This window comes from Balaenoptera borealis, assembly GCF_965194805.1.
Source record: "Balaenoptera borealis genome assembly, chromosome: 15".
Taxonomy (NCBI): domain Eukaryota; kingdom Metazoa; phylum Chordata; class Mammalia; order Artiodactyla; family Balaenopteridae; genus Balaenoptera; species Balaenoptera borealis.
In genome coordinates, this window is record NC_138871.1 from 86,036,313 (window position 1) to 86,061,427 (window position 25,115).

Below are 25,115 nucleotides of genomic sequence, written 5' to 3' on the forward strand. Positions count from 1 at the left end.
TTTTCTTAATTTAGGTTTTGAGATACTATAAATATTTATTCCCGATACTGTTTTATGTATGCTCTTCTAGTGTTTTTTATATACAGTTGAGAATCTTAATGAAATTCTATCTTCTTGATACGGTGTGACTTCTCTGTAGGTGTTGGTGTTGTCATCATTCCACCATTATTAAATTACTGTCTTGTGTATAATTATTATTTCCATTTTTTCCTCCAAAACACTCTTGCCCTTAATGTATATATAATGTAAATACTTTATTCAGGGGCTCAATACTTTATCAATATCTTTATCTTTAAAAAAAAAAAAAAACCTGACCGAATTCTTTGGAAAATCATGAATAATTCTCCATATAAGAAAGGAAACTAAGCAGGTTTGTGTTGAAAAAAAAATATAATCTAAAATAGAAATCATATTTTAACTGGATAAAATAAATAACAGTATATTTGCCAGGTTTAATGTGAAGATTGAGTCTTCAAACCATGAACAAAGATGCTGTAAACAGATGTAATGTTGACAGTTAAACATGCATTTCTTATTATGCATTGTTTATTTTTATTCATTGTCTTTGTGGAAATTGATTGGAAAATTCAGTTTCCTAAAGATAAATAAAGGTGAAGGGCAGAATTTTTTAGTTTACTTCGATATACCTGCAAATCATGCCTACTTTTGTTGTTTGGAGAAAAAAAATGAAGCATGAAAACTAGACATGTTTGTTTTTTGAGTTTATCTATTTATATATTTTGCTACTTCTTTGTTCTATTGTTGCTACCAGACTCATAGCAACATCCAAAGGTATGAGAGAAATTAATGGGAGAAAGCTTAGAATTCATTCATTTATTCAGAAAATAGTTATTGAGTGCCCATTATGGACCAGGCACCATTGTAGGAGCCTGGATATGTCCATGACCAATACAGACACAGATCCCTAAGCTGAGGAGCTTATTACTCTAGCAGGGAGGTATGAGTGACAAACAGTCTCTGTAACACATACCTCTACAGCATGTTAAAAGGTGACAAGTGCTATGGAAAAAATAAAAAGAGTTAGGGGAAGGAGGAGTGGTGCAGGGTCCACACTGCTCAAGAGGCTCAGGGTAGGCCTCCTTGAGGAGAGAAATATTGACCAAAGACTTGAAGGAGGAGAGAGAGAATTAGCCAAGTAGGTATCTAGGGAAAGCATTTCTAGGCAGAGGGAACAGTTTGGACAAAGGGCCTAAGGCCAGAGAGTGCCTGGGATGTTTGGGGAACAGCAACAACAAGGGATCTGGTGTGGCTGGAGGGAATTCTGTAAGGGGAAATGGGGGAGATGAGGTCAGGGAGGTCAGGGGGTGCGGGTCACCGACAGCTTTTAGGAGGACCACCGTAAGGACTTTGGCTTTTACTCTGAGTAAAATGGAGATCCACTGCAGGGTCTTGAAAAAATTGTACACATACCCGGAATGCTCTAAGGTGCCTGTTATTTGGTCATATCAGTATAACTTGGAACAGACTTAGGGAACCCTGTTGACCTAAGAGAGTGTGTTTTCAGAATCCTGTGCTGGGAAGAAGATAATAGTGAAACTGGGTAGAAAAATTAGGGTAAATGGAAAGTTGTGGAGAAAGTAGGTGGCAGTCGCACAGTAAAGATGAAATGAGTGGTAGAGAATGGTCCATGGTGGCACTCCATGAATATGAGAAAGCTGAGAAATGAATAACATCATCTATAGTCTTGTTGCAGTGTCCTGATAGAAAACTCATTAGTTACTCTAAACATCTGCAAGAATTTATATGACTTCCCTGCCAGTTTCTCCTGCTGTAATAGTTTCGTGTTTCTTAAGATCATTTTATTCTTTATTTTCTAATAAAACGATGGATTTATAAGCCTACTTTTTGGGTCAGTGTTTTCACCTGCCTCTTTCCTTTGGAGTTGCCAGTTGCATGTCCTGTCCCGCCCCACTACCCTTCACATCTAAACCCCTGCTTGAGAGTGGATGAAAGGTGCTTCCTGTTGCATTGAAAACTGATAGGTGTACAGAGCACCTTGCTTGTAGAGTAGTATTGAATTTGATGTATGAGTAGTGTAAGATGGAAATGGTGGTCATTTCAATATCAAATTGGGTTCTAAGGATAACGAGAAATAGTTGGTCAGAATTCTAAATACAGGAATCAGGTTAATCTGGAGCTCCAAACAATCTTAGCATGGATTTCCAGCCCCTTCTCATGCCTTCTCCCTCTTGCCTTTTACCTTTCCACCTGTATTTCTCTCTGGCCCCTCCTCCCCTCTCCCACCTTATTCTGGTCTCACCTTAAATGTCACTACCTCAGGAAGCCTTTTGTATCCAGGCATATCCCAGTCTCCAAGATTTTATTAGATGTGTTCATTATAGACTGGTATGTTACTTCATGGTACTTCCCATAGTTACCTTTTATAAATATTTGCATTGCTGTTTCTTTAATATTTGTTTCCTGAACTAGACTGTTAACTCCACGAAATGTAACTTCCTTAAACCTTTCTGAATTCCTTGTTTCTAGACATTCTTGGCATAGAGTAGGCAGTAGTGGGTATTTCTGAAAGAATAAAGAAATATGATGATGACATTTGCATTGAGGAAAGCATGGATTTGGGGAAGGTGGTAAATGAGAAGCCACATTTTATCTTGAAAAAAATAGCTGTCCATACAGACGTGTCCTTCCTTGGTTCTAAACGTGGGTAAACATTTTCCTTTGTCATTAATACCAGTAGATCCCTGGGCAAGGCACATAGAAGGTTCTCAGAACACAGAGGTTGAATGGTGACTACATATTTCAGCTGACACCTAGTAGATTCTGCCTTTTGTCAGGTGATAGTAAAATCAAAGCAATGTTTTCATAGGCATTTCCCTGTAACGGTGAGTTCAGCTGCATTTGGAATTTTTCTTACATTCGTAATGGTTTTATGAATGCCCCGGTTTGGTGTTGCTTCCTATGGGCACGCTTTTAGACAGGTTCCTCCCACTTCTTCAGTTTCTATTTACAGGCTGTTGTCAGTATTGTTTAAAAAGGCCCTTTGACTTAGCTGGACTCCGTTTTTGTTATGCTAAACATTTTGATTGTGTTCATTCATTAACCGAATGTTTATAGAGTTTATTACCTGCCGGCACATGCTAATAAAAGCAGTAACTAGTATTACTTGAGCCCTCAATATATGCCACACATTGGATTTGCCTAGATTATTTCATTTAATACTCTGTAACTCTGGGAGGCAGAGAGAGTGGGCATTACCTAAGGTCACACGGCCATAGCTGTTGGAGCTTCCCCAGCCCATTTCTGGAAGCCAGAAAGCTGTCTGTGACTACAGAGCTAGGCAGTGGGTCTGAGATATTAGAAATGCAGAACTAAACTAATTTTATTATTTCCAGATATAATTTATTCATTTTCAAGTGAATATTTAGAATCATTTATTGTGTATCAATGGGAATGTTATAGCAAATCCACATTTTTTAGAGGATGGAATTTATCTTTTCCATTAAAAAAATGCAAACTTCTTACCAACTTATGTAAAACCCCAAATCAGTGCTTCATTCAATTCTGATTGTGTCTACTAACTGCAGTAGGTTTTGTACGGAAAACTGAAAAAAAAAAAGCAGTTGTGATATTCAGCACTTAAACAGCTGGTACATCTGTGTGTTTAAGCCTTTATACCATTTTTATGTACGCTAAGTGTCTTTAGTTTTTTTCTTGATAGCGTTTTCAATAGCTTTTCTTTTGTTTTCAATAGGATAAAATTGACTTTTTAAATATTTTCTCATTTAAGCTCATAATGCCATTTTCAGTATTTTATACTAATATAGAACAAAGAAGGAATTTTAAGTGTTTCAAAGTTGTGTGTTTCTAACTTTAACATGAAAAACTAAAATATATTAACTAAGACTATTTGAAAACAGTATTAAAAAATCAGTTTTTCTAAAATATGTTTTAATATGTAAAATAAAAAATATCATTACCTATGCAGGTTTATAGTTTATTTTATAATACAGTAAGACTATTATGCATATTTACATTAAAAAACAAATACGATTATTGAAGGATTCAAATTTGTCAAAAAAATTAAATATACCATTAGAGATCAGGTAGAGATCAGTATTTTCCCTGAAATTGTTTTTTTTCAACAGAGGTTTGTGATTTCAGAATTTCAAATCAAAATACTTTTAAGACTCTTCAAAATTTGAGAATAAGCAAAAGTAATGTATAATAAAAATGCCAGCTAATTAAAGTGCTAAGGTAATGGTGAAATGCTTATGTAAAACCACGAGGCACATGACCTCTGTTTGCAATGTCCAAAAAGTCCACGAGGGGGGAGTATTTCACCAGAAACATTGTTAGCACGGTTGGCCAAGAAATAAGAGTGAATGCGTTTTGCTTTCCCTTTTCCACGGCAGAAAAACAAGAAAAACACCGAGTTTAATGAACATTTTAAACTGTCTAAGGTTCAACTTTCATTCCTATTATTTAAAGAACGGCTTCACAGGACTTTTGTGAGCACTGAGAATCATGATCATAAACAAATGAATGGTTATCTGATCGTATGGTATAGTTTTTATTAAGTTTAGTGTAGTACTTTTTTCTCCTAAAATTCTTTTAAAGTTACTGTTGGGCAAAGGGATATGAAGAACAAGGAGTTTTTTTTAATTGATCTGCTTACAAATTTATGTTTATATATTAAAATACTAAATCCTAAACATTGTAGATCTTGGGTTCCTTACTGATTAAACGTTAAACCTTTAAGATAACTCATATAATAAAAGTTTTGCTTTAATCTTGGGCATATTTATAGGCAGACTCTGAGTTCAGAGCCTCCATCCCCTGCTTGTTATTCAGAGTTTTACTGCAAAACATTTGCGCCCTGTATATGACTAGTGTAACACTTTTTAAGATTTCTTAAAGGCAACAATAACATGAACATCTCTTATTGCTTGCTAGCACCTCACGATGTTATTAGTGTTCCTCAAACAGCTATGAAAACTGGATCTTATTTACTTTTGTCAGAATATTTTAAAATGTCATATCATCATATAAACTCTTGATATAAAAACTAGGGCTTTGCTTTTTTAATGAGAGATAACTATTTTCATATTGTCTGTTGTGAAATGTTTTGCCTCTCTTAACCTCTTTACTGAAGTTTTCTCTGTTACCTTAGCTTGAAATTACTGTTTTGTCATCTGAATTGCTATCATCTGACCACCTGCATGGGAATAATGGGGTAGGCATCATGCTATAGCACATGGTTTTTCAGGCTTTTTCCCCCCTGGTGGAAACCTTGTTGCAAATTCAATCTTACGAAGAAACCCAATAAATAAAGCAGAATGAATATAAATTAATTGATTCAAATTATAACACTTCCTGATAAATTCAGTTAGGAAGATGAGCTGTTCTAAAGAATATTAAAATTAGAACGTGTGGATGATTGTTGCAGTCCGATGTTGGATCAAGCATCTGTTTGTTTCTATACTTAGTTTTGGTAATGTAATATCAAGAAAATTCTAAATCATGAGTAGATGCAAATGTTAACCAACTTTTAAACTTGCTTTGCAATTGTGGGATATTTTCAATTAATCTGATTCAGAAACTTGAAAGTTTAATTGGGGATTTTGTTTCTTAGGTGAATCACTAATATAATTTTACAGTTGCTCACATTTTTTTTTTAATAGTCGAAGTGTTGGGTGCTGCTTCTCTGACTAGGTCCTGTCACCCAGGTCATGTCATGAATTATTACTGAGATTTTCTAACTAGCTTTGGCACTCTGTGCTCAGGCACGTAGGGTGGAGTAGTGTACTTGCTTGCATAATTTTAACGGAAAAGTGCTGGTCTGGATTTTAAAACAATGAAGGAATTTGAATATATACCTGAAGATGGAGGAGAAACTTTATTTCAAAGTCTGCAAAAAAATTGAAACAAAAAACCAGGATAACTTGCTAACACAGGCTTATATGTTGGTCTTCTTCAGTGTGTTAAAATTTAATGTGTAACAGCATTCTATTTTATTATATTTTAAGGAGTTAAAAACAGGTAAATCATTAATTTAAGAATCGTGAGCCATGTCTGTGGCACTCGGTTTGAACCAGCGCAGGGAGCAGGGTACGGGCTTGTGAATCTGGCAGACGCAGGCTCCAGCTCTGCCCCTTGCAGCCGGGCCATGTCAGGCCAGTTGCTTCTCCTCTCTGAGCCTCAGGTTCCTCATTTTAAAAACTGAAATAACACCTCATGGAACGTTGGGAAATTAGATAAACCAGATAAAACATCTGGCTCAAAGAATGGCAAGCAGTAGGTATTCAACAAATACTGGTTTTTAAAAAAAATTTTCCTTTCAATTCTTTACAACATTTAGATATCCTTTCTATTAGATTTTATATGAGAAAGGGATACCTCACTCAGAACATTTTACATAATACACATGAATGAAGGCAGTGCCTTACCAGTATTATAGTTGAGCCTAAGCAGATACTTTCTTAGTTACTTCTTTGGGCTTTCATGTTTTACCTTCCCTGTTGATCCTTTCTCATCCCTGTAGTTACCAAAATTACAGTCTTACAGCCAGTAAAATTATGCTTACGTGTCTCGTGTTTGCACCACAAATCAAGGGAGCTCGGACGTGGAAGGGACATATGTGCGTAGGCCAGAGCTTTCCTTCATCACTTTGAGAAGAAGAGCATCTCCCCACATGGCAGGGGCGTGGGAAGCATCTGGAGGGCCATAGATAGGGTTTTAGAAATCTGCCTCAGCCCCTTTGAAATAAGGAAGCTGGAGTCTAGAGAGTTAAATGACTTGTCCCAGATCACAGACAGTTAACAAGTGACCCAGCCTTTAAATACATTTTTATGCCTTAAAAAAGTCTCATTGCTTTTAATTTTAATTGTCAAACATTACAGCCTTATTCTAAGGAATCTGAGATCATCAAGTCTGGATCTAAGGAAAGTCATTGCAGTAAACACTCTGCTTATACTACATTTGTTTCCTAGTCAATTGAACAACCTCATTTCTCTTTGAGTGTAAATGCCTTTGTGTCAAAATGATTCAGCGCCTTTTTTTTTTTTTTTAACAAGAATGAGATTTTTGTGGTCATAAAATGTTCCTCCTATTACTTCTACCACCAAAGTTACACCTTGTGCTACCCAGGTGAAGCTCAGCTGAAGCCCAGCTACAGATATACAAGTTGTGTGTCTAATGGTAGTCTACTGAGTTTGCATATTGAACACTCTTTTATCCATTAAATTACAGGCCTACATGTTTCCTCCGTTAGTGACAAAAAAGTAATCTTGGGCCCTCACGTTTTTGCCAAATAGATCTCCTTGGAAATGAACACCCTCAATGGGAAATAGTTTTTTAAAAATGTAGAGTAAGCTCTTCTAGTAAGTAAAAGAGTAACATTGTTTAGCTCTGCCAGTGATCCCTGTGGCAACCTGTACAAGTATTTTTATGGTTTGCAGTAGTTACCAACCCTAATTAGATCACCCTTGAGCATACAAGTCACACATATCAAATATCAGACATCAGAAACAAATGAGCAAGCCTGAAGCTTGGCATGATTACATACCCAGTGTGCCACATGTACAAGTGCTTTGTTTGTTGTTTCCTAGTGTGCTTACTGAATAGGATGCCTATAAAATGCAACATTACTTTTGTGACTTTAGAGAGTGAGCAAACCTGACAGTGTGCGCACTGTTGTCTTGAAAATCAGCTCTGACCACCACGTGGAGATGCCTCTTTGTTTTCTCTGCAACAGGTTCTTTGCTCCATTGAATGTTGCTTTGCACTCAGCACAACCTTCTGCATATGGACAGTTTTAGCTTTTAATTACTTTAGTAACAGAAGTAATAAAGTAATTCTGTTACTTTAGCTATAGCAAGGAAAGTGTCTATTTTTCTGACCCTCTATGCTAACGTTCTCTCCAACACAATATGAAAGGTGACGCATGGAATCATTTTCAAGGTAATTTTTTCTTTTTTTGGCTGGGCCATGTGGATCTTAGTTCCCCTGACCAGTGATTGAACCCATGCCCTCAGCAGTGAAAGCGCAGAGTCTTAACCACTGGACCACCAGGGAATTCCTTCAAGGTACTTTTTAGGGGTGATTAAAACTTATGGGATGCAGCAAAGGCAGCACACAGGAAAATTTATAGCTATAAATACTTATATTTAAAAAGGAGAAAAATCTTGTATTAATAGCCTAACTTTAACCTTGAGAAACTAGAAAATGAGGAGCAAATTTTACAGATTTCAAATCTAGCAAAAGGAAGGAAATAATAATGATTAGAGTGGAAATAGAGAATAAAATAACAGTAGTGAGAATTGATGAAACCAAAACTCTTTGCAAAGGTCAACAAAATTGACAAACCTTTCACTAGATTGACAGAAGAAAAAAAAAACAAAATTAACTAAAATCAGAAAATATGGATGTTACCACCCACCTTACAAAAGTAAAAAGGATTGCAGACTACTCAATAGATACACAAAAGGCATCTGACAAAATGCAACACCCTTTCGTGATTAAAAAAAACTTAGAAAACTAGGAGTAGAAGGGAATTTACTTAATGTGGTAAAGGGCATTTATGGAAAAATGCACTGCTAACATTCTCGATGGTGAAAGATTGCAGGCTTCCCCGCTAAAGACAGGAACAAGATAAGGATGCCTGCTGCTGTGGGCTGAATGTGTCCCCTGCAAAATTCATATGTTGAAAACCTACCCCTCAATGTGATGGCACTCAGAGGTGGAACTTTTGGGAGGTAAGTAGGTTTAGATGAGGTCATGAGGGCTGAGTCCTTATGATGGGGTTGGTGTCCTTATAAAAAGAATCAGAGAGCTAACTGCAAATCAGAGACAGGGTTCTCATCAGAACCTGACCATGCTGGCACCCTGATCGCAGACTTTCTGACTCTAAGAGCTGTGAGAAATAAATGTTGTTTAAGCCACCAGTCTATGGTATTCTGTTATAGCAGTCTGAGTTGACTAAGTCGCCTGCTTTCACCACTGCTATTCAACATTATACTGGAAGTTCTAGCTAGTACAGTTAGACAAGAAACAGAAATAAGTGGATCCATTTGGAAATGAGGAAGTGAAACTATCTTTAATCTCAAATTCCATGATGCTGTATGTAGAAAATCCCAAAGAATTTCACAAGAAAGCTACTAGAGCTGATAAATTCAACGTTTCAGGGTACAGATTAACACAAAAATCAGTTGAGTTTCTATACACCTGCAGTGAACAATCTGAAAGGAAATTAAGAAAGTACTTCGATTTACTATAGTGCCTAAAAGAATAAAATATCCAGGAATAAATTTAACCAATGAGGTAAAGAATTGTACACTGAAAACTACAAAACATTGGTAAATTAAAGAAGTTCTAAATAAATGGAAAGATATCCTATGTTCATGGGTAGGAAGACTAAATATTGTCAGTATTACCCAAAGTGACCTACAGATTCAGTGCAATCCCTTTCTAAATTCCAGTAGCCTTTTTTTGCAGAAACAGAAACCTGATCCTCAAATTCATATGAAATTGCAAGAGACCCCAAATAGCCAAAACAATCTTGAAAAAGAATAAAGTTGGAGAACTCTTTCTCGATTTTAAAACTTACTACGGAAAGAGAAAAACAAATACCATATGCTAACACATATATATGGAATCTAAAAATAAATAAATAAAATAAAATATGGTTCTGAAGAACCTAGGGGCAGGACAGGAATAAAGGCGCAGAGGTAGAGAATGGACTTGAGGACACGGGGAGGGGGAAGGGTAAGGTGGGACGAAGTGAGAGAGTGGCATGGAATTATGTATACTACCAAGTGTAAAATAGATAGCTAGTGGGAAGCAGCCGCATAGCACGGGGAGATCAGCTCGGTGCTTTGTGACCACCTAGAGGGGTGGGGTAGGGAGGGTGGAAGGGAGACGCAAGAGGGAGGAGATATGGGGATATATGTATGTGTATAGCTGATTCACTTTGTTATAAAGCAGAAACTAACACACCATTGTAAAGCAATTATACTCCAATAAAGATGTTAAAAAAAAACAAACTACAAAGCTATAGTAAGCAAAACACTGTGGCACTGACATAAGGACAGACATATAAACCAGTGGAATAGAGTTGAGAGTCAGGATATAAACCCATACATCTATGGCCAGTTAAGCTTTAATAAGGGTGCAAAGTCCATTCAGTGGGGGAAAGAATAGTCTCTACAAGAAATGGTGCTGGAACAACTAGATTTCCACATGCAAAAGAATGAAGTTGGACCCTTATTTCACACCATGTACAAAAATTAACTGACCTGGATCAGTGTACTCTTTCCCAAGCACAAGGTTGTTTTTCAATATCAGAAAGGGTAATTAAAGTGAAAATTATTTTAAAAGAATAGAGTTCTTTGGGAACGATACTTTTTTGTGTAGTTTGTTCACTCTACAAATATTTATTAAGCAAAAGTCATATGACAGCATTCTGCGCTAAGCACTGGAGATACAGTGGTGAACAAAACCAAACTTGTTCTTAGCTTTAATGGAATTTACAGCGTATTGGGGGGAGGTAGACATTAATAAAATAATTCCACTACTGAATAATGTAACATTCTAATTGTGACGTGTATGTAAGAAAGCATATGTGCTATTACGAGGGTTTGTAATAGAGGAATGCAATGTGGTTTCACGGAAGACTTCCCTGAAGCGGGGGAGCTGAGCTGAGAGACAAAGGATGAGTAGGAATTAACCTGGTTAAGACGGAAGGGGAGAGTGTGGTTAGCTCCAAAGTTGTCTAGGGTTTTTGTCCGCAGATAGTAATGGACTTAACAATGGATTTCATTTTATCTTTTGTTTCTCACCCTTTGGCTACAATGCTGAGTGGCTGTTTTCTGTGTGTTCCATCTATCTTCCAGAATCTCCAAGTGTTCTGTGCATAGAGAGTATTTAACAAATGGATACTCACTGATAGAAAGTATTTGAGAGTCTACTGGAAGTTAAATTGTTTCAAAGTAATTCAATTCTGAGGCAGTTAAAAGTTTTCCCTTTTTAAATTTTTAAAGAAAATTTATCTTAATTTTTAATCTCTTACGACTAAATAATGACATTATTGGGCAGCTACTTTTAGACAAAGTAAGGTAAATATGCCTTCATAAATTATGCTCTTAGAACCTATTTATATTTTGATTTAAAATGGAATTTTTTCTATGTAATTTAAAACCTTATTTTGAATGGAAGTGATATGAATGGCTTATGTAATTTCTGCCAAGGAATTAATAGGGACTTTCTATAAACTGCTGTCATTTATAATCAAAATGCTTTTAACTTACATTGATGTTGGCATTAACAAGTACTGCTAGATTGGTAGCATAGAAGGAGATTGCATTTAAACTTACTGGGAGATCACTGATGCCTGAGGTTTTATAATGCCTTCTGTGGGCCATTTAACTGCTGGCAACTTTAAATCACATGATTCATAATACTGGAAATTTAAATTCACTCTTAATTGAAAAGTGAAGTTGCTTAAATTCTCTAAATACTAACCTTTGGAAAAATATCTGAAAAATAAAGGCACATATGATTTTGGTGGCCTACTGCCAAAAGATTATCATTTACATAAATATCTCTTTCAGTAGAAGAGTTTAATGTATTGAGCTCAAAAGGTTAGAATAGAGACTTCAATCTGGAAACCAGCCGCAGACTGTTGGCTTGTGAACAGCAGTATTGTTCATCCTATCGAGAACACTGTCCACATTCAAGCTTAAGCAGAGCTGGCGTTAAAATCCAGTTAATTTGTTTCATGTGACTTGTCAGCTGTGTGTTTTCATCTAAATCTTTCTAGCTTCTCTTCTTAGTCTTTTATGTTAAACTCCTGAAATAGATGAACTACCTTTTTAACTGTTTAAGCTCTGGTATTTTGGCCACTTCTGCAGATGATTCTGTGAAACCATTCTTCAAGTTTTCCATTTCATTTTAAATATATTTAATAATCAGTTTGAAAGCCAGTTTAATTTATTAAGAAGTAATCCCATTTCAGAGGGCTTTTTGTTTTGTGCACGTGTGCATGAGTCCATAAAAGGGACTTCCTGAAATTCATTAAGACAAAATTGCTATCCTTATTTTCTCACCAGCACCCTGTTCTTTTCTTGTTTGCTAATTTTGTTCTCTGGATTTTCTTTTAGATGGCTTTTAATAAATGGCTACTAGCCAAGTAGTGGGCCTGAGTAGTCAAGTGCTAGTCCCAGAGAAATAATGTAACTATAACTAGTATTAGAGTAAGATTCCACTTCACTTTTTTGAAGGGCATGAAAATCTTACTGCTTCTCTGAAGCTAGACTCAGTATAATCTCACAGTTAATATTCTTGACTAATTGGGAATTGAGTGTTTTGAAGACATCTTCAGATTTACAGTGATTCTAAAACAGCTTTATGAGATATAATTGACATACAATAACCTGCTATATTTAAATTGTACAATTCCTGAAGTTTAAATATATATACACACACACACGCATCCCCACCAAATTGTCGCCGCCGTCAGGAGAGCAGACATATCACTTCCTAAAGTCCCCTCCCATTCCTTTGAAGTCTCTCCCTGTCGTTTCTCTTCCCCACATCCCTGACTTCACAGGGAACCTTTATCCTTTTTCTGTCACTATAGGTTGGTTTACATTTTCTAGTTTTATGTAAGTGAAAAAAATACAACTGTGTATTCTTTATTTGCTATATTCTTTCACTCAACATAATTTACTATGAGATTTATCCGTGTTGCATATATAAATAAGTCCATTCCTTTTTATTGCTAAGTAGTATTCTGTTATATGGCTATACCACAAGTTATTTATCTTTTCCTTGTTAGTGGACATTTGGGTTATATCCAGATTTGTCATCTACTTCCTTGTCTTTTAAGCTCCTTCATATTTTCCATTCCTTTATCTCTCTGTGATGTATTTTTACTCACTGCCTCAGATTGGCACATGGCCTGGCATGTAGTAGGTTGAACCCTATGGAATTGTCAATATTTGACCGTTTTGACCTATAAAAATGGCAGTTTCATATAGTTCAACATAGAAGTGTTTACTAAGTATTTTTTAATGAATGTCACTTGTTTTTACATTTAAGACCTCTGCCTGATACAAAATTATTTACATATATAAATTCAACTAGGTTAAAAGTTATGCATAATGAAAAATAGACTAAGTGACATGGTAATTGATAGTTATCGTGTCTGGTTGGTAAAATGATGTGGTTTTTTTCCCCTTTCTGTTTTTCTGTATTTCTTTGCCTTATATATATGCTTATATAGTAAGCACAGATTACTTTTATAATAGAAAATAGAACCTTTTTTAAAAAAGGAAAAATCTGTGCTTTTTTCTAGTTCATGTAGTTTATTTAGAAATTATTCTTTATTTCTTCTTTTCTTTGCAAAGGCAAGAACCATGGTATTTTATAATGAGCACGGATTTTAGAGCCAGTCAGATTCTCTTAGTTGTGTGGCTTAGGCAGACTGTGTAATCTGTCTGAGGCTACTGCTCACGTGTGTAAAATGGTAACTCATTTAGTCTTCACTGAGAGGTGGTCATTAACATGTGACAGACCTAGAATATGTTACTTTCCTTTCTCTGTTTTCCTAGCCCCAATCCTGCCTTTCATTAGGGCAATGTAATTCTGACCTCACACTTGTTACCTTAGTAACTTTGTAACTGTACCACTTGTTTCGTTCTTTTCTTTTTTTAAAAAAAATTATGAGAGCAAGGTGTATAATGTGTTATTTTTATAAATGACAAATTTTAAGTTACATGCAGAATTTGCCTAATAGTGACATTAATGACCATTTTTGTTTGTTTCTTATTTGAAGAATATCAAAGAATATTCCAACAACTAAAGATGTTGAGCCACTCCTAGAAATAGATGGAGATATAAGAAATTTTGAAGTGTTTTTGTCTTCAAGGACCCCAGTTCTTGTGGCTCGAGATGTAAAAACCTTTTTGCCATGCACTGTAAATCTAGACCCCAAACTACGGGAAATAATTGCAGGTGGGTATTAGTAATAAATTTAATTTTTCCTCTCTGAAGTACTGAAAACTTTTCCTATTTCTAACTTAGCTGTATAAGTTTCTCCTGCTCCATGAAACACCGAGAAATATTGAACCAAGCACTACACAGGAGAATTAATGAAACCGAGGACCGGCAGTCTGACATCTTTTGGGAATGCTAGGAAAATGCTGTTTGTTAAATTGACCTTTTTATGTTTCCCAGCCTACATAGCTGAACCTTCTTTGGAATCAGGTTCCTTTTAATGGTACAGTCACCACTTTAAGATGTCAGTCCATTGTAATTTTTCTGTCACCAGTCTTCTGTCTTTAATAGGGATCTCTATCCAGAGGGATAAGAAAATCTATATCACTTTTAAAATTTTAACTGAAATCTGTGGACTAGAACTTGCGGACAGTGACATGAGGAGTTTGGAGAAACTTAAGTTGTTCTTGAGGCACCGCTGTATGCACGTGAACACACACAGAACCTTTGCTGGAATGTACTATCTTCTGTGTGATGCAGGTGCTCCTGACCCACCTTTGCATTTTCCAGGAATTATGAAGAGAGAGCCTTATACTCCTGCATTCTTTCTTTAGATACCTGTTATAAGGCTGTTGTCAGAGGTGTATTTTGTGACTATGGAATTGTTTATTGTTCTTGTTCAGAGGTGGATGAGACATATAGTTTGCAAACCCACAATCTTAGCTAACGTTATATTTACTACACAAGTTTGAATTATTAAAAATTAACAAAACTATGAGTCACAAGAACTGTTAGAATAGCACAAATACCTTGAAAAGTCAGAAAAAAATTTATAGTTCTGGTAACTGAGGAGAAGAATCCAAATGTTGGTGACTTTTCAAATGGTGAAAAAAAGCTTTTATGCAAAGTAGTTGAGTTTCTCTTGCTAAAATGTCTATGGAGTATTCAAAATTTCCTGTCTACTTCTGTAACCCAGTTGAAATCCTTGGCAAGAGTGATACAGTCATGTTTCTATCTGGTACCTAAAGGAGGAAATGGTAATTGGACTAAATACTAATGTTCTATTTTCTTTTGCCTTCTGGGGTGTTGTTTAATCTTTTAGATGTTCGGGCTGCAAGAGACCAGATTAATATCGGAGGACTTGCGTATCCCCCGCTACCTCTGCACGAAGCTCCCCCTAGACCACCGTCGGGCTACAGTCAGCCTGCGTCGGTCTGCTCTTCTTCCACCTCCTTCAATGCCCCGTTTGGAGGAGGGGTTGTGTCACCACAGCCCCATAGCAGCTATTACAGTGGTATGACGGGACCCCAGCATCCGTTCTACAACAGAGTAAGCAAGTGCTAGGAATCTTAAATTTTAAGAATTTCTTCCAGGGAAGTATTAGAAGTTTTCTGCTAATGGAGTCTGTTATTATTTTAAAACTGTACTTTAGCTTTAAAGACAAAAAGTGTTAAGTTTGAATGCAGTATGATTTTTTAAAAATCAGAAGAATTTTGAATTTTAACTGTTCTAGATCTCAATTGAGTCTGAACATTAGAGATGCTTTTTGCTTTTACTTATTATCTTAATAAGAAAGTGAACTCTACGGGGTCAGCAGAGACTATCCTATGCTTCAAAGGGATCTGTTTTTCTGTTTGTTTATAAACAAATATTCCATTTGTTGAATCTTGTATAATAATTTATATTGGCCTTTAAAACAATGATAATTTTTATAGTAGTTCAGTAAACCTGTATTTAATATGTGTTACAGCTTTTAAATGTGAGATAATAATGGGAAATACTGCTGGTAGGACTCAGGTGCTATTGCCAAATAATAGCACTGTAGCCAACTTCTAGAGTTTTATTTCAAGTTATCTTCAGTCCTGTATAATTATTTGCATAGTATAAATATGATAATTTTCTACTTCAAAAGATGAGAGCACAATTAATTATCAGCAGTATTCAGACCCTATCAAGTTTAGTAGGTCCAAGCTATCCTCATTTTAATGGTCTTAAACACTAATATTTCCTATAGGAAAATGGAGCATCTGCTCTAGTATTATACTTTCTGGAACTGAACTCTAAGATCCCTTGCAGTTTCTTTATTTTTGTTTTCTCCCTCTTTAGTCTAATTTGAGAAAACACAGGGGCTAGTATTCATAGAAGCCAAGTGCATGCCTAAATAAATTTCATGTAAGCTAGGAAGACAGAGAAATTTGAATAAATGTGGCAAAGCAGGAATTCTAAAATCTAAATCTTCCAGTTTTTGAGAAATGTCAGCCATGTAAGTTATTAGGTATACCATTTATAGAGGTCCTATGAATGTTATTCCATTCTTTTACTCAAATAAGGAGAAAAAGGTGGAACAATAGCATTTTATAATAGAATTTTATAATTTCATCCTTGTAAACTTTAACTGAGTGGTAGGCAGTGTGAAATGCAGGGTTTTTATTTGCCAGTCTTAAAATCTGCTATATTTTTTCATGAAATGGTTCAATTGATAATTAGATGACAGTTGAAGTTTTGAGACCAAGAATTTTTTTTTTTAAATATTAAATTACCATACCATCTAGGTGGAGACCGTGTGTTCACTAATTTCACATGAATAACAATGATGTGATGCTTTAATATCGTTTTATTATTTTTAAAACATTTAAAAATTTCTCATGTTTTTAGATCTAATTATTTTTTGCTCTAGTTATTTGAGGTTTTTAGTCTGAAAGTTAAAAGCAGAACAGTTTTCTTAAAATGGCAGGAGTGAAAAACGTAAGGGAAGATCATCAGTGTAATGAAAGTTAATATGTTTTAATCTTTATTTTTAGCCCATATAATCTGATAGCTCCTGTTTATATGAAGCTGGATACAAATAAATGGTGTAGTTATAGATCTCCTCTAAACAATGAATTCCCCGTTTAAAAAATATGCTTGCTTATTTAGGAGACAGAGTAAAGTCCAGGATATAGAATATAAAGTAAACTCTAGGAATTTAGAGTAACAGTATTCCTGGAATCCATGCTTAGGAGGTTCTCATATAATTCAGACTTTCTTTGGTCTTACTTAAGGCTAATCTTTTTTTGGTAAAGAATAGTATTCTATTGAGATTCTATTTTGCTTTTTTTTTTTTTTTTTATGAGAGTGTGAGTTAATATTTGTAAATCACTTAGAACCTGACACATGGTAAACCCATAAAATTGTTAAATGGAAAGAGAAACTCTGGTGTCAAGTTGTAAGGTACAAAACTTTAGTTGCTTTTTAAAAAGCTTTATTAAATCAACAATATAAAAAGTTAAATAATATGTCTTAAGTTTGGGTTTGATATCTTACAGAATATTAGTGAGGCATTTTTTCTTTTGTTTTGTCACTTACATTAAAAACGTGGAGTTGTATTTTATTGGTTAGTTTCGTTTGCTACATCTCATTTCGCTTTGATTTCGGTAATGGTTTTGTTACGTGTTTTCTCCATAGCCATTCTTTGCCCCTTACCTTTACACGCCAAGGTACTACCCTGGCGGCTCCCAACATCTCATCTCACGTCCATCAGTAAAAACGAATTTGCCCAGAGATCAGAGCAATGGCCTAGTAAGTATAAAAAAGCGTAACTAAAGTATTACTCTAATATGAAACATAGTCAGCATTAGAAGTTTGCTTATGTCCTTTCTGTAGTAAAAGCGCAACTTATTTTATAAGTAGTTTTAAGAAACATAAGCTGTTACTAACACAAAATGTATTTTGTTTTCATTTCTGGTAAATATCTATGAAAGGAAAATGACTTGCAGCGTCAGGAAGTAAATGATGAGTTTTTTACAACCAGAGTTTCTGGCCAATAATGTTTGTTATCAAACTTTTAAAACTAAACCTTTACATCTGCTAATTTCTGATTTCTTTTTAAAGGACATACATATATGGTATCTGTATCTATCTATCTATATATATGCTAGCCTTATGGTATAAAAATTAGAGGACGTATTGAAAGAACATTTTGATTGAATAGCAGAAATTAAGTAGAATCAGGGAAGTATTCAAATGTACTATTAACTCTAATCCAAAACAAAATACATTTGTGCCTAAAATTTTAGGTGTTCCTGATGATAAACGTAGGTTAACAATTAAAAAGAAAAAGAAATTCCCTGTTAATATATTTTTTAAATTAGGAGGCAAAAGCTATAGAAATTAAACTGTTATTTAAATTTTAAAATATTATCATTGAAGGAAAAACATCTAATCACGGCCAGGTTTCAGTGTTATGTATTATTTTAGCATCATGTTCATTCATCGTCCTTGTCTGGCTCACCCTTCACCTTTTACCCACACTCTCGTTCTGTGTTGTTAGGAGGTTATCAAGGAGGACGCTGCCGAGGGGCCTTCTTCACCCACAGACTCCTCGCGGGTAACGGAGCAGTCTTGTGGTGTGGAACGCGAGCTTCTCCCGCTTCTGCAGCAGTAACGACTGTCTTAATCACGATGACAGCAGTTCACTAACTGTGCATCTGCAGTGTGATGGGCAGCTGCTGTAGAGTAGCTGAATACTAATAATTGTAGTTCACGGATTAATTAAAAAGCTAATGTTTAACTTTACCCTTCATTTCCTCCTGCTTTTCCCCTTTTTCAATGACATGGGATGGGGTTTTTTTTGTCGTCCAATAAGGAAGGGGTTTTTCCAGCAGTCGTCAGGAGCATTCAGTTGGTGGTATTAGTTCCTTAATGTTGGGCTTTATTTTCACATTTGCCTGTTTTTCTGAAGCCTGCCGTTGGTACCACACATGTAGAATAGGTTTGAAAATATCTCCGATCAACCTTGAGACTGCAAAAAGGCATTATTAGCTAGATGGTATAGACCAGGAATGGATCCTTAGTGGCTCATGCTTAATCTAGGTGCCCATGCTTAGTGTAAATTCAGTACTACTACAGCGCTACTTTTCTTTATCTGTATACAGTTGATCCTTAAACAATGCAGGGGTTAGGAGCACCAAGCCTCCTACCAGCCTAAAATCCTAGCAGTCTAAAACAGAGACTGTCACTTATAGTCAGCCCTCTTGCGGAAGTAGTTCCTCCTTATCCGTGGTTCTGCATCTCCGGATTCAACCAACCGCAGGTCGTGTAGTACTGTTGTATTTACCATTGAAAAAAATCTGCGTATAAGTGGACCCGCACAGTTCAAACCTGTGTTGTTCAAGGGTCAACAGTATTTATTAAGATAAAATTTCCAGATAAACAGAGCTAGTACAGCATGTAAAGGGAATTATTTAAAACTTTTTTCCCCCAACACTTTAGGATGGGTGTCTTTAAAAAAACCAACTTTTGTAGGAAGTCTCTTTGTATATTTTTTATTCAAGGCTTTGTACTTAATAAGAAATACATTTAATGTGATGAGCCATAAAATCTTCATTCATTCTATCAATGTGGAATTTAAGAACCCAGTTTGTATCTTAAGTTCTATTGATTTATTTGCAGAATGTTATGCCCATGTAAACATGATCAATTTAATCTAAAGAAATGTAGCATAGCAGTTAGAATGACTTTGGTGAAATATTGCATCCTGAATTTATGCATAATTTTTAACTTAAAACATACATTTGAATAGGCAATAGTTTTTTTTAACTTTAATTTTCTTTGAGGTAATATTAGTGAAATAGGAAGAGAGCCATTTTGGTGTTTTCATAGAGGAGCTGATGATTCTTTTTAAGTCATTAACATTTTAGCTGAAGTGTTTGAGAGACCTCAATTATCCACGAATGATAGACACAATAAACCATAGTAATTCTGTTTGGGTGTTGAGGGAATATTTAATCCATGGATCATTGCCACTGTATGCACGAATGACCTTTAGTTTAGTCAGAGAGCCTTTAATACATAGTTTCGTGCATGCAATGCAATTCTCTGAGCTAAAATTCCTCCGCAAACTTTTGATGAAAGTTAGATCCTGTGAAGAATTTGATGGTCTTAATGACAGAGACATGCTGAAGTAGTAGCTATTCCCATGCTTAAGGACAAACACTTGTGAGTAAAAGGTGTCTGTAATTTCAGGGACCAGTGAAGGAGCATTGGGCAAATTTTAAAATGAGTTTTTGGGGAAGGGGAAATAATGCAATTCTTAAGAAGTGTTTACAAGCGCAATAACAAAGAGTAAAAATGCTCTGAATATATTAGTGCCTTTGTTTAGTAAAATAACCATACTATTTGCTGTTCTTTTAATATTAAAAGGTAGTTTTGTAATCTGCTTAGTGAATAATAGTTGCTTCCCAAGCCTTCTTTGCTTTTAAGAAATTAACAATGACAATAGCATGTAAAATTTATTTAGAAGTAGACTAGTTCAAGTAGACAGTTCAAAGCCGTGTTAAAAACAGTGGTGGAAATGTGGAGAAGTATCTATACATGAGAACATTGTATGGGATTTTTATAGCTGAACCAACAAAGAAGTAGTTAATATAATACAAAAATTTTTTTAGCCTTTCATGGCTCCTGTAGTTTTCCAGTCCTGTAGTAGAAAACGATGTGATTTCTGAGATAAGAAGACTGCAGGTGAGTTCATCTCCACTCATTCATCTGTCTCCTGTATGCAACACTTGATGACAAGAGCTGCTTATAGATAAGTCAGGAGCTACGCAAACATTTTTGGACAAATTGTCTTGTCATTATGGACACACAATAATGCGTTAAAAAAAAAAACACCAAAAAACCAGATCATAGAGAGTTAACCAGCTCTCTGTGGTCTTTTCAATATAGGTGGTCCCATCTTTTTTTACCTCAAGGAATTTCTCATAAACCTTCATAAAGCAGAGCCTTATGAAAATAGTTGAGTTTTCTCACATTAAGGAACGTTGTAATGATTGTGACTTGTGAAGACCAGCCAGGGACTTATCAGATAAATTATAGAGATGTCCGAGTGTCTCACTAAGGCGAAGACGTAAAATACAAGCCTCTGTGCTGGCTTTTTTCCACTGTGATTTTACAATAGAGAAAATATATGCCAAATCTTATAAAACTGAAAAAAATAATATTAACATTGGGCCCAAGATATGATCCCCAGGATATTAGAGCAAGAAAGGACTAGTGTTTTTCAAACTTTCAAAGCAGAGAAGCCTTTTTTAGAAATGAAATCTTAATGAGAATTCTAGTTTACAAAACCAGTGAAAGGAGAACTCTGGCCCCCCACCTTGGACTTGCCTTCCCTCTGGGGGATCCTCAGAGAACGCTAGTACCCGTGGTCTAGTCCAGTGCCACGGTGCAGACTTACCTGAGGCTCCCAGGAGGGGAGCACCAGGTGCCGACCTGGAATCCATGTGGCTGTTACCGTGGACCGTTTGTCACCACCGTGCTGCCCTCTTTGCCCCTGTTAATGCTAAGCATGACTTGGTCAGGTACTTGGTCATTCAAGTTAAATAGGCCCTGGTGATTAGCTCTTTGCCTTGGAGAAATTACTTAACCTCTCTGATACTCAACTTCCTCATCTGGAGAAAGCAGACCTACCTCCTAGGTCTGATTTAAGGATTACTCAGCCTTTGCATGCTTTAAGTACTTAATCATCGTTATTATTACTACTGTTCCAAAGACCAAATTCCATGGAGCTTTAAAAAGACTCAGAAACTAAAACTGTTTTGTGTTAAATAACCTCTTCTCAGTGGTGGGAGTAGTGTATAAACACTCCAGTCAGTTTAGATTAACTCCGCCTTTTATCTGTTGATGCTTCTCTGGCCCACAAGGTGGTTTGATTTCCTAGAGTCAGTTTGTCTTCCTAGAATTTAGAAGGATTTCCAGCTTATCTGAATGCTCCAAATATTTTACAGTTTTGAAAGCTTCCCAGGAGAAGTTTACTTGGTGCCTTTACCTTCTTTCAGTCCAGGTCCCCCTAGGAAGTAGTGGCATTCAGACCATTCTGTGACCATGAAGGGAAGGACCCACCAAGGAGGACCTGTCTTGAGCCAGGTCTCCTCAGTGGCATTTTGTTGTGGTCTTTCAAAGAGTTGTTCTTATGAGTGTTGTATTCAGTGTGTTTTTATTTAGGGTATGCTGCTCATGGTGGTAACTGTGTTTCCTTGAAAAGCATTTTTTCGAAGGAAGGAGTGATAGAGCATTTCTTTACCCGTTTATCCTTCCTTGAATTATTTAGCACTGAGTCCTTCAGATGCCTGTGTGATCATCCACTGGTTCACTGTTACAGTGGGATGTGGCAGTGAACAAAACTGATGGAAATCCTGCCTTCATGGAGGTGATGGGTTTGAGACCGCCAAGCGGGAACGATCAGTGTTGCTACCAAGTCATTCTTCCTCGACCTTCTGTGCCGCAGGGTTTACTAGAAACCTTTAGATAGCTTCATTTAGGTCAGCTACCTCACTGAAAAGCCATGAAAATAATTAGCACAATGTTTAATTGCAGAGAACTTCAGAGTTGCAGAGGCAGTGTTAATAACAGTATCCTGCCTTCCAGTGTGCTGTTACTTTTAGAGATTGATGAAATTTACTGAATTAATAAAAGTCTTAAAAACGAAGGTCTTGGTTTTCATTAAACCGGACCCAGTTGGTGGAGTGACCAAGTTAAAAGGGAAAAAAAGATGGGACTCAACTGTAGATCATTTTTATTTCCACCACTGGTTTAGAACTCATAACCTATTAAGCAAATATATGTCCAAATCAAGCTGTCTCTCATCGCTCAGGAGCAGACTTGGATGAGAAAGCTAAAGATGCCGTGGGTAAGGCAGGGCGCGTTTCAGGTTTCATTTAGATGCAGGCTTAGGGCGGGTGCTCTCTGCCAGCAGTCAGCACCTTTTCTCAGGAGGTTCACTCACACTTTCTAAAGCATTTTAGGAGTGCACTTTTTATTGATCTGTTTCAATTTGGAAAAGTTTTAACATATTTTTTCTCTAGTAATGTAGTGAAAAATTATATTCACTTCCAGCTTCAAAGTCTTTGTGGCAGACTTCAGCTCAAGAAAGCTTTTTTCCTAAACAATAAACTGCAACTAAATTGATTGAGATATTATCGAAGAAGTAGGATACTGCAGTAATGATATCATTGAAATCCTAGAGTACAGTTAAAAGTTAAAAAATAACAAAATTGTGTCCTGAACTTGTGTTTTTTTAAAGATTGCCCCCTTACATGTGGTGTTAAACCTCATCTGTCAACTTTGACCTAATTATTACTGGATTGGCCAAAATGTTCGTTTGGGTTTTTCCATAAGATGTTACGAACTTTTTGGCCAACCCAAAACTTCTCATGTAGTTCAAGTCTCCACAGATATACATAGTAACTTTCTAAAAAACCTACTTATAATAAGGTTGATATGTAAACTAGAAAACAGGGTTCCCATAAGGTACTCCAGAAAATGACATAGTAAAAGAAAAACATTGTAAATTAACTTTGACTCAATATTGTCAGTTATCTATAGATTATTTTAACTATTTTAAGAATGTTTATGACCAACCTAATTTGTACAGAAGAATAATTAGTAGCAGTGTGTCTGCTTTGAATTAGAGTTTTAAAGAACTACATCAGTAAAATAGTTACATTACTCACAGTATGCAGATATTTTTCACTGTTATATTTATGATTTCTTGAGCTGAAAGGCTCTTAGGGCCTTTCTTTTCAAATGGTATTTTAGTGCATCTATTACGTGCCACATGCCCAGTGAAACAAAACCCAAATTTGAAAAGTATATCTCTGAATGTTAACTATAGTGTGGCTAGATAATATTTTATTTTATGAAGTGAGCATGTGAATTCCAAGTATTTAAACCTTATTAAATTGGCCTGCAATTAATAGTGGCAGTTTTTTTATCAGAATATTTAAAAATTAATTTTAAACTTGTGCATAGTAGGAATATTGACTTTTTGTAGCAAATTTTATTTACCTGGTTTTCTTGTTGAATGTATGGCCCATGATTTATTCTTTTAAGAGAAAGAATATAAAATTTGAGAGTACAATTTTAAAATTACCAAGCACACGTTAATGAAATGAAACTACTGTGTGTGTGTGTATGCGAGTGTTCCTTGCTTTGTGTTGCTGTAGAGGTGGTGTGTTCGAAGTCATGGGAAAGTAAGAGGGGTGACAAAAGTGCTGCCTGTTTTTATTACATATGTGTATTTGATGTTTTACTTTAAGCTCGTGTCCTTCATTCTGTTTTATTCCTTCCTTAAAGCCGTGTGACTCTGGGTTTAACAAACAGAGACAGGTACAGAAACTTTCAGTGAAATCTTACTCACTTTTCTTGTTTTAGACTATTAGAAGCAATCATTGGCAGCTTCATGCTGGGCTGTTTATAAATCTGTGCTCATTTCGGTGCCTTGGGTTTATTTTAATAGCTGCTTTCAGCCTTTGCATGGCTCTCATTTCTGGCTAATCAATTCTGTGCTTGTTTAATAAATTTACCAAAGATGATAATGTTTCAGAGTGTAGCTTTAATCTACTTATAATATAAAATCATATAGTTATATCAAAGTAATTTAAATCTGTCTAGTTACTAGCTTTACTTTGACCCGGAGGAATTCTGATTTGTATGTATTTTGAAGTTTATATTTAACAGTTTAAACAGACTAACATCTTCTGCATTCAGTTTTCTGTATTAGAAAAAAAATTGTTTTAATGAATTGTGATGTATACTGAAGTGATCTTTTCTTGACTTGTAACAAGTAAATTTCAAGTAAGAATGCATGATAAACTTTAAAGTGTTACCATTCTTTGTATTGCCAAAGTAATGTAATTAGTTTCCTATTAAGAATTTACATATTGAATTATTGAATATGCTTTTTCCTTATCACTTTTATACTCTTTCTCCTTCTTTTTATGAGAGTTCTATCTAAAGATCATTATTTTGGCTACTAAGATTCATTTGGTTTCAAAATAATTTTATTATATATGATTATTTTAGAAAAGACCTGGCAAGTAATCACTATTTCTCTTTTATTCAAAGAAGCATACTGTAATGTATTTTAATTTATTGATAATTTACCCCTTTTCTTGATAAAACCCAACTCACAAATAATTAATAGTCAGACTATAGCTTTGATGGAATTACAGGGATATCCATTGTGTCTTTTCTTACAGCTTCTCAAAGCCATTCAGAGATAATATATATTTTCTACATAATCCCCAATGAGGGACAAAATATGTTTTCAAGTGATAAAATGTAAAAGTTTTGAAGGATCATGAAAGTAAAATAATGTGGAGTTT

At 35.5% G+C, this 25,115-nt stretch overlaps 1 protein-coding gene across 19 annotated transcripts in view; it reads left to right on the plus strand.

The window, feature by feature from the left end:
* Positions 1 to 25,115, plus strand: part of KIDINS220 (kinase D interacting substrate 220) — a 99,640-nt gene that overhangs the window by 59,067 nt on the left and 15,458 nt on the right. For 8 of the 19 annotated variants that reach the window (XM_082357594.1, XM_082357593.1, XM_082357592.1 and 5 more), the window contains exons 23-27: positions 13,814 to 13,992; positions 15,077 to 15,303; positions 17,419 to 17,532; positions 18,284 to 18,340; positions 24,085 to 24,117. In XM_082357594.1, coding sequence (XP_082213720.1) covers positions 13,814 to 13,992; positions 15,077 to 15,303; positions 17,419 to 17,532; positions 18,284 to 18,340; positions 24,085 to 24,117 — 610 coding nt within the window. The remainder of the gene's footprint in view (positions 1 to 13,813; positions 13,993 to 15,076; positions 15,304 to 17,418; positions 17,533 to 18,283; positions 18,341 to 24,084; positions 24,118 to 25,115) is intronic. The other 11 variants (XM_082357583.1, XM_082357586.1, XM_082357585.1 and 8 more) reach the window with 4 other exon arrangements.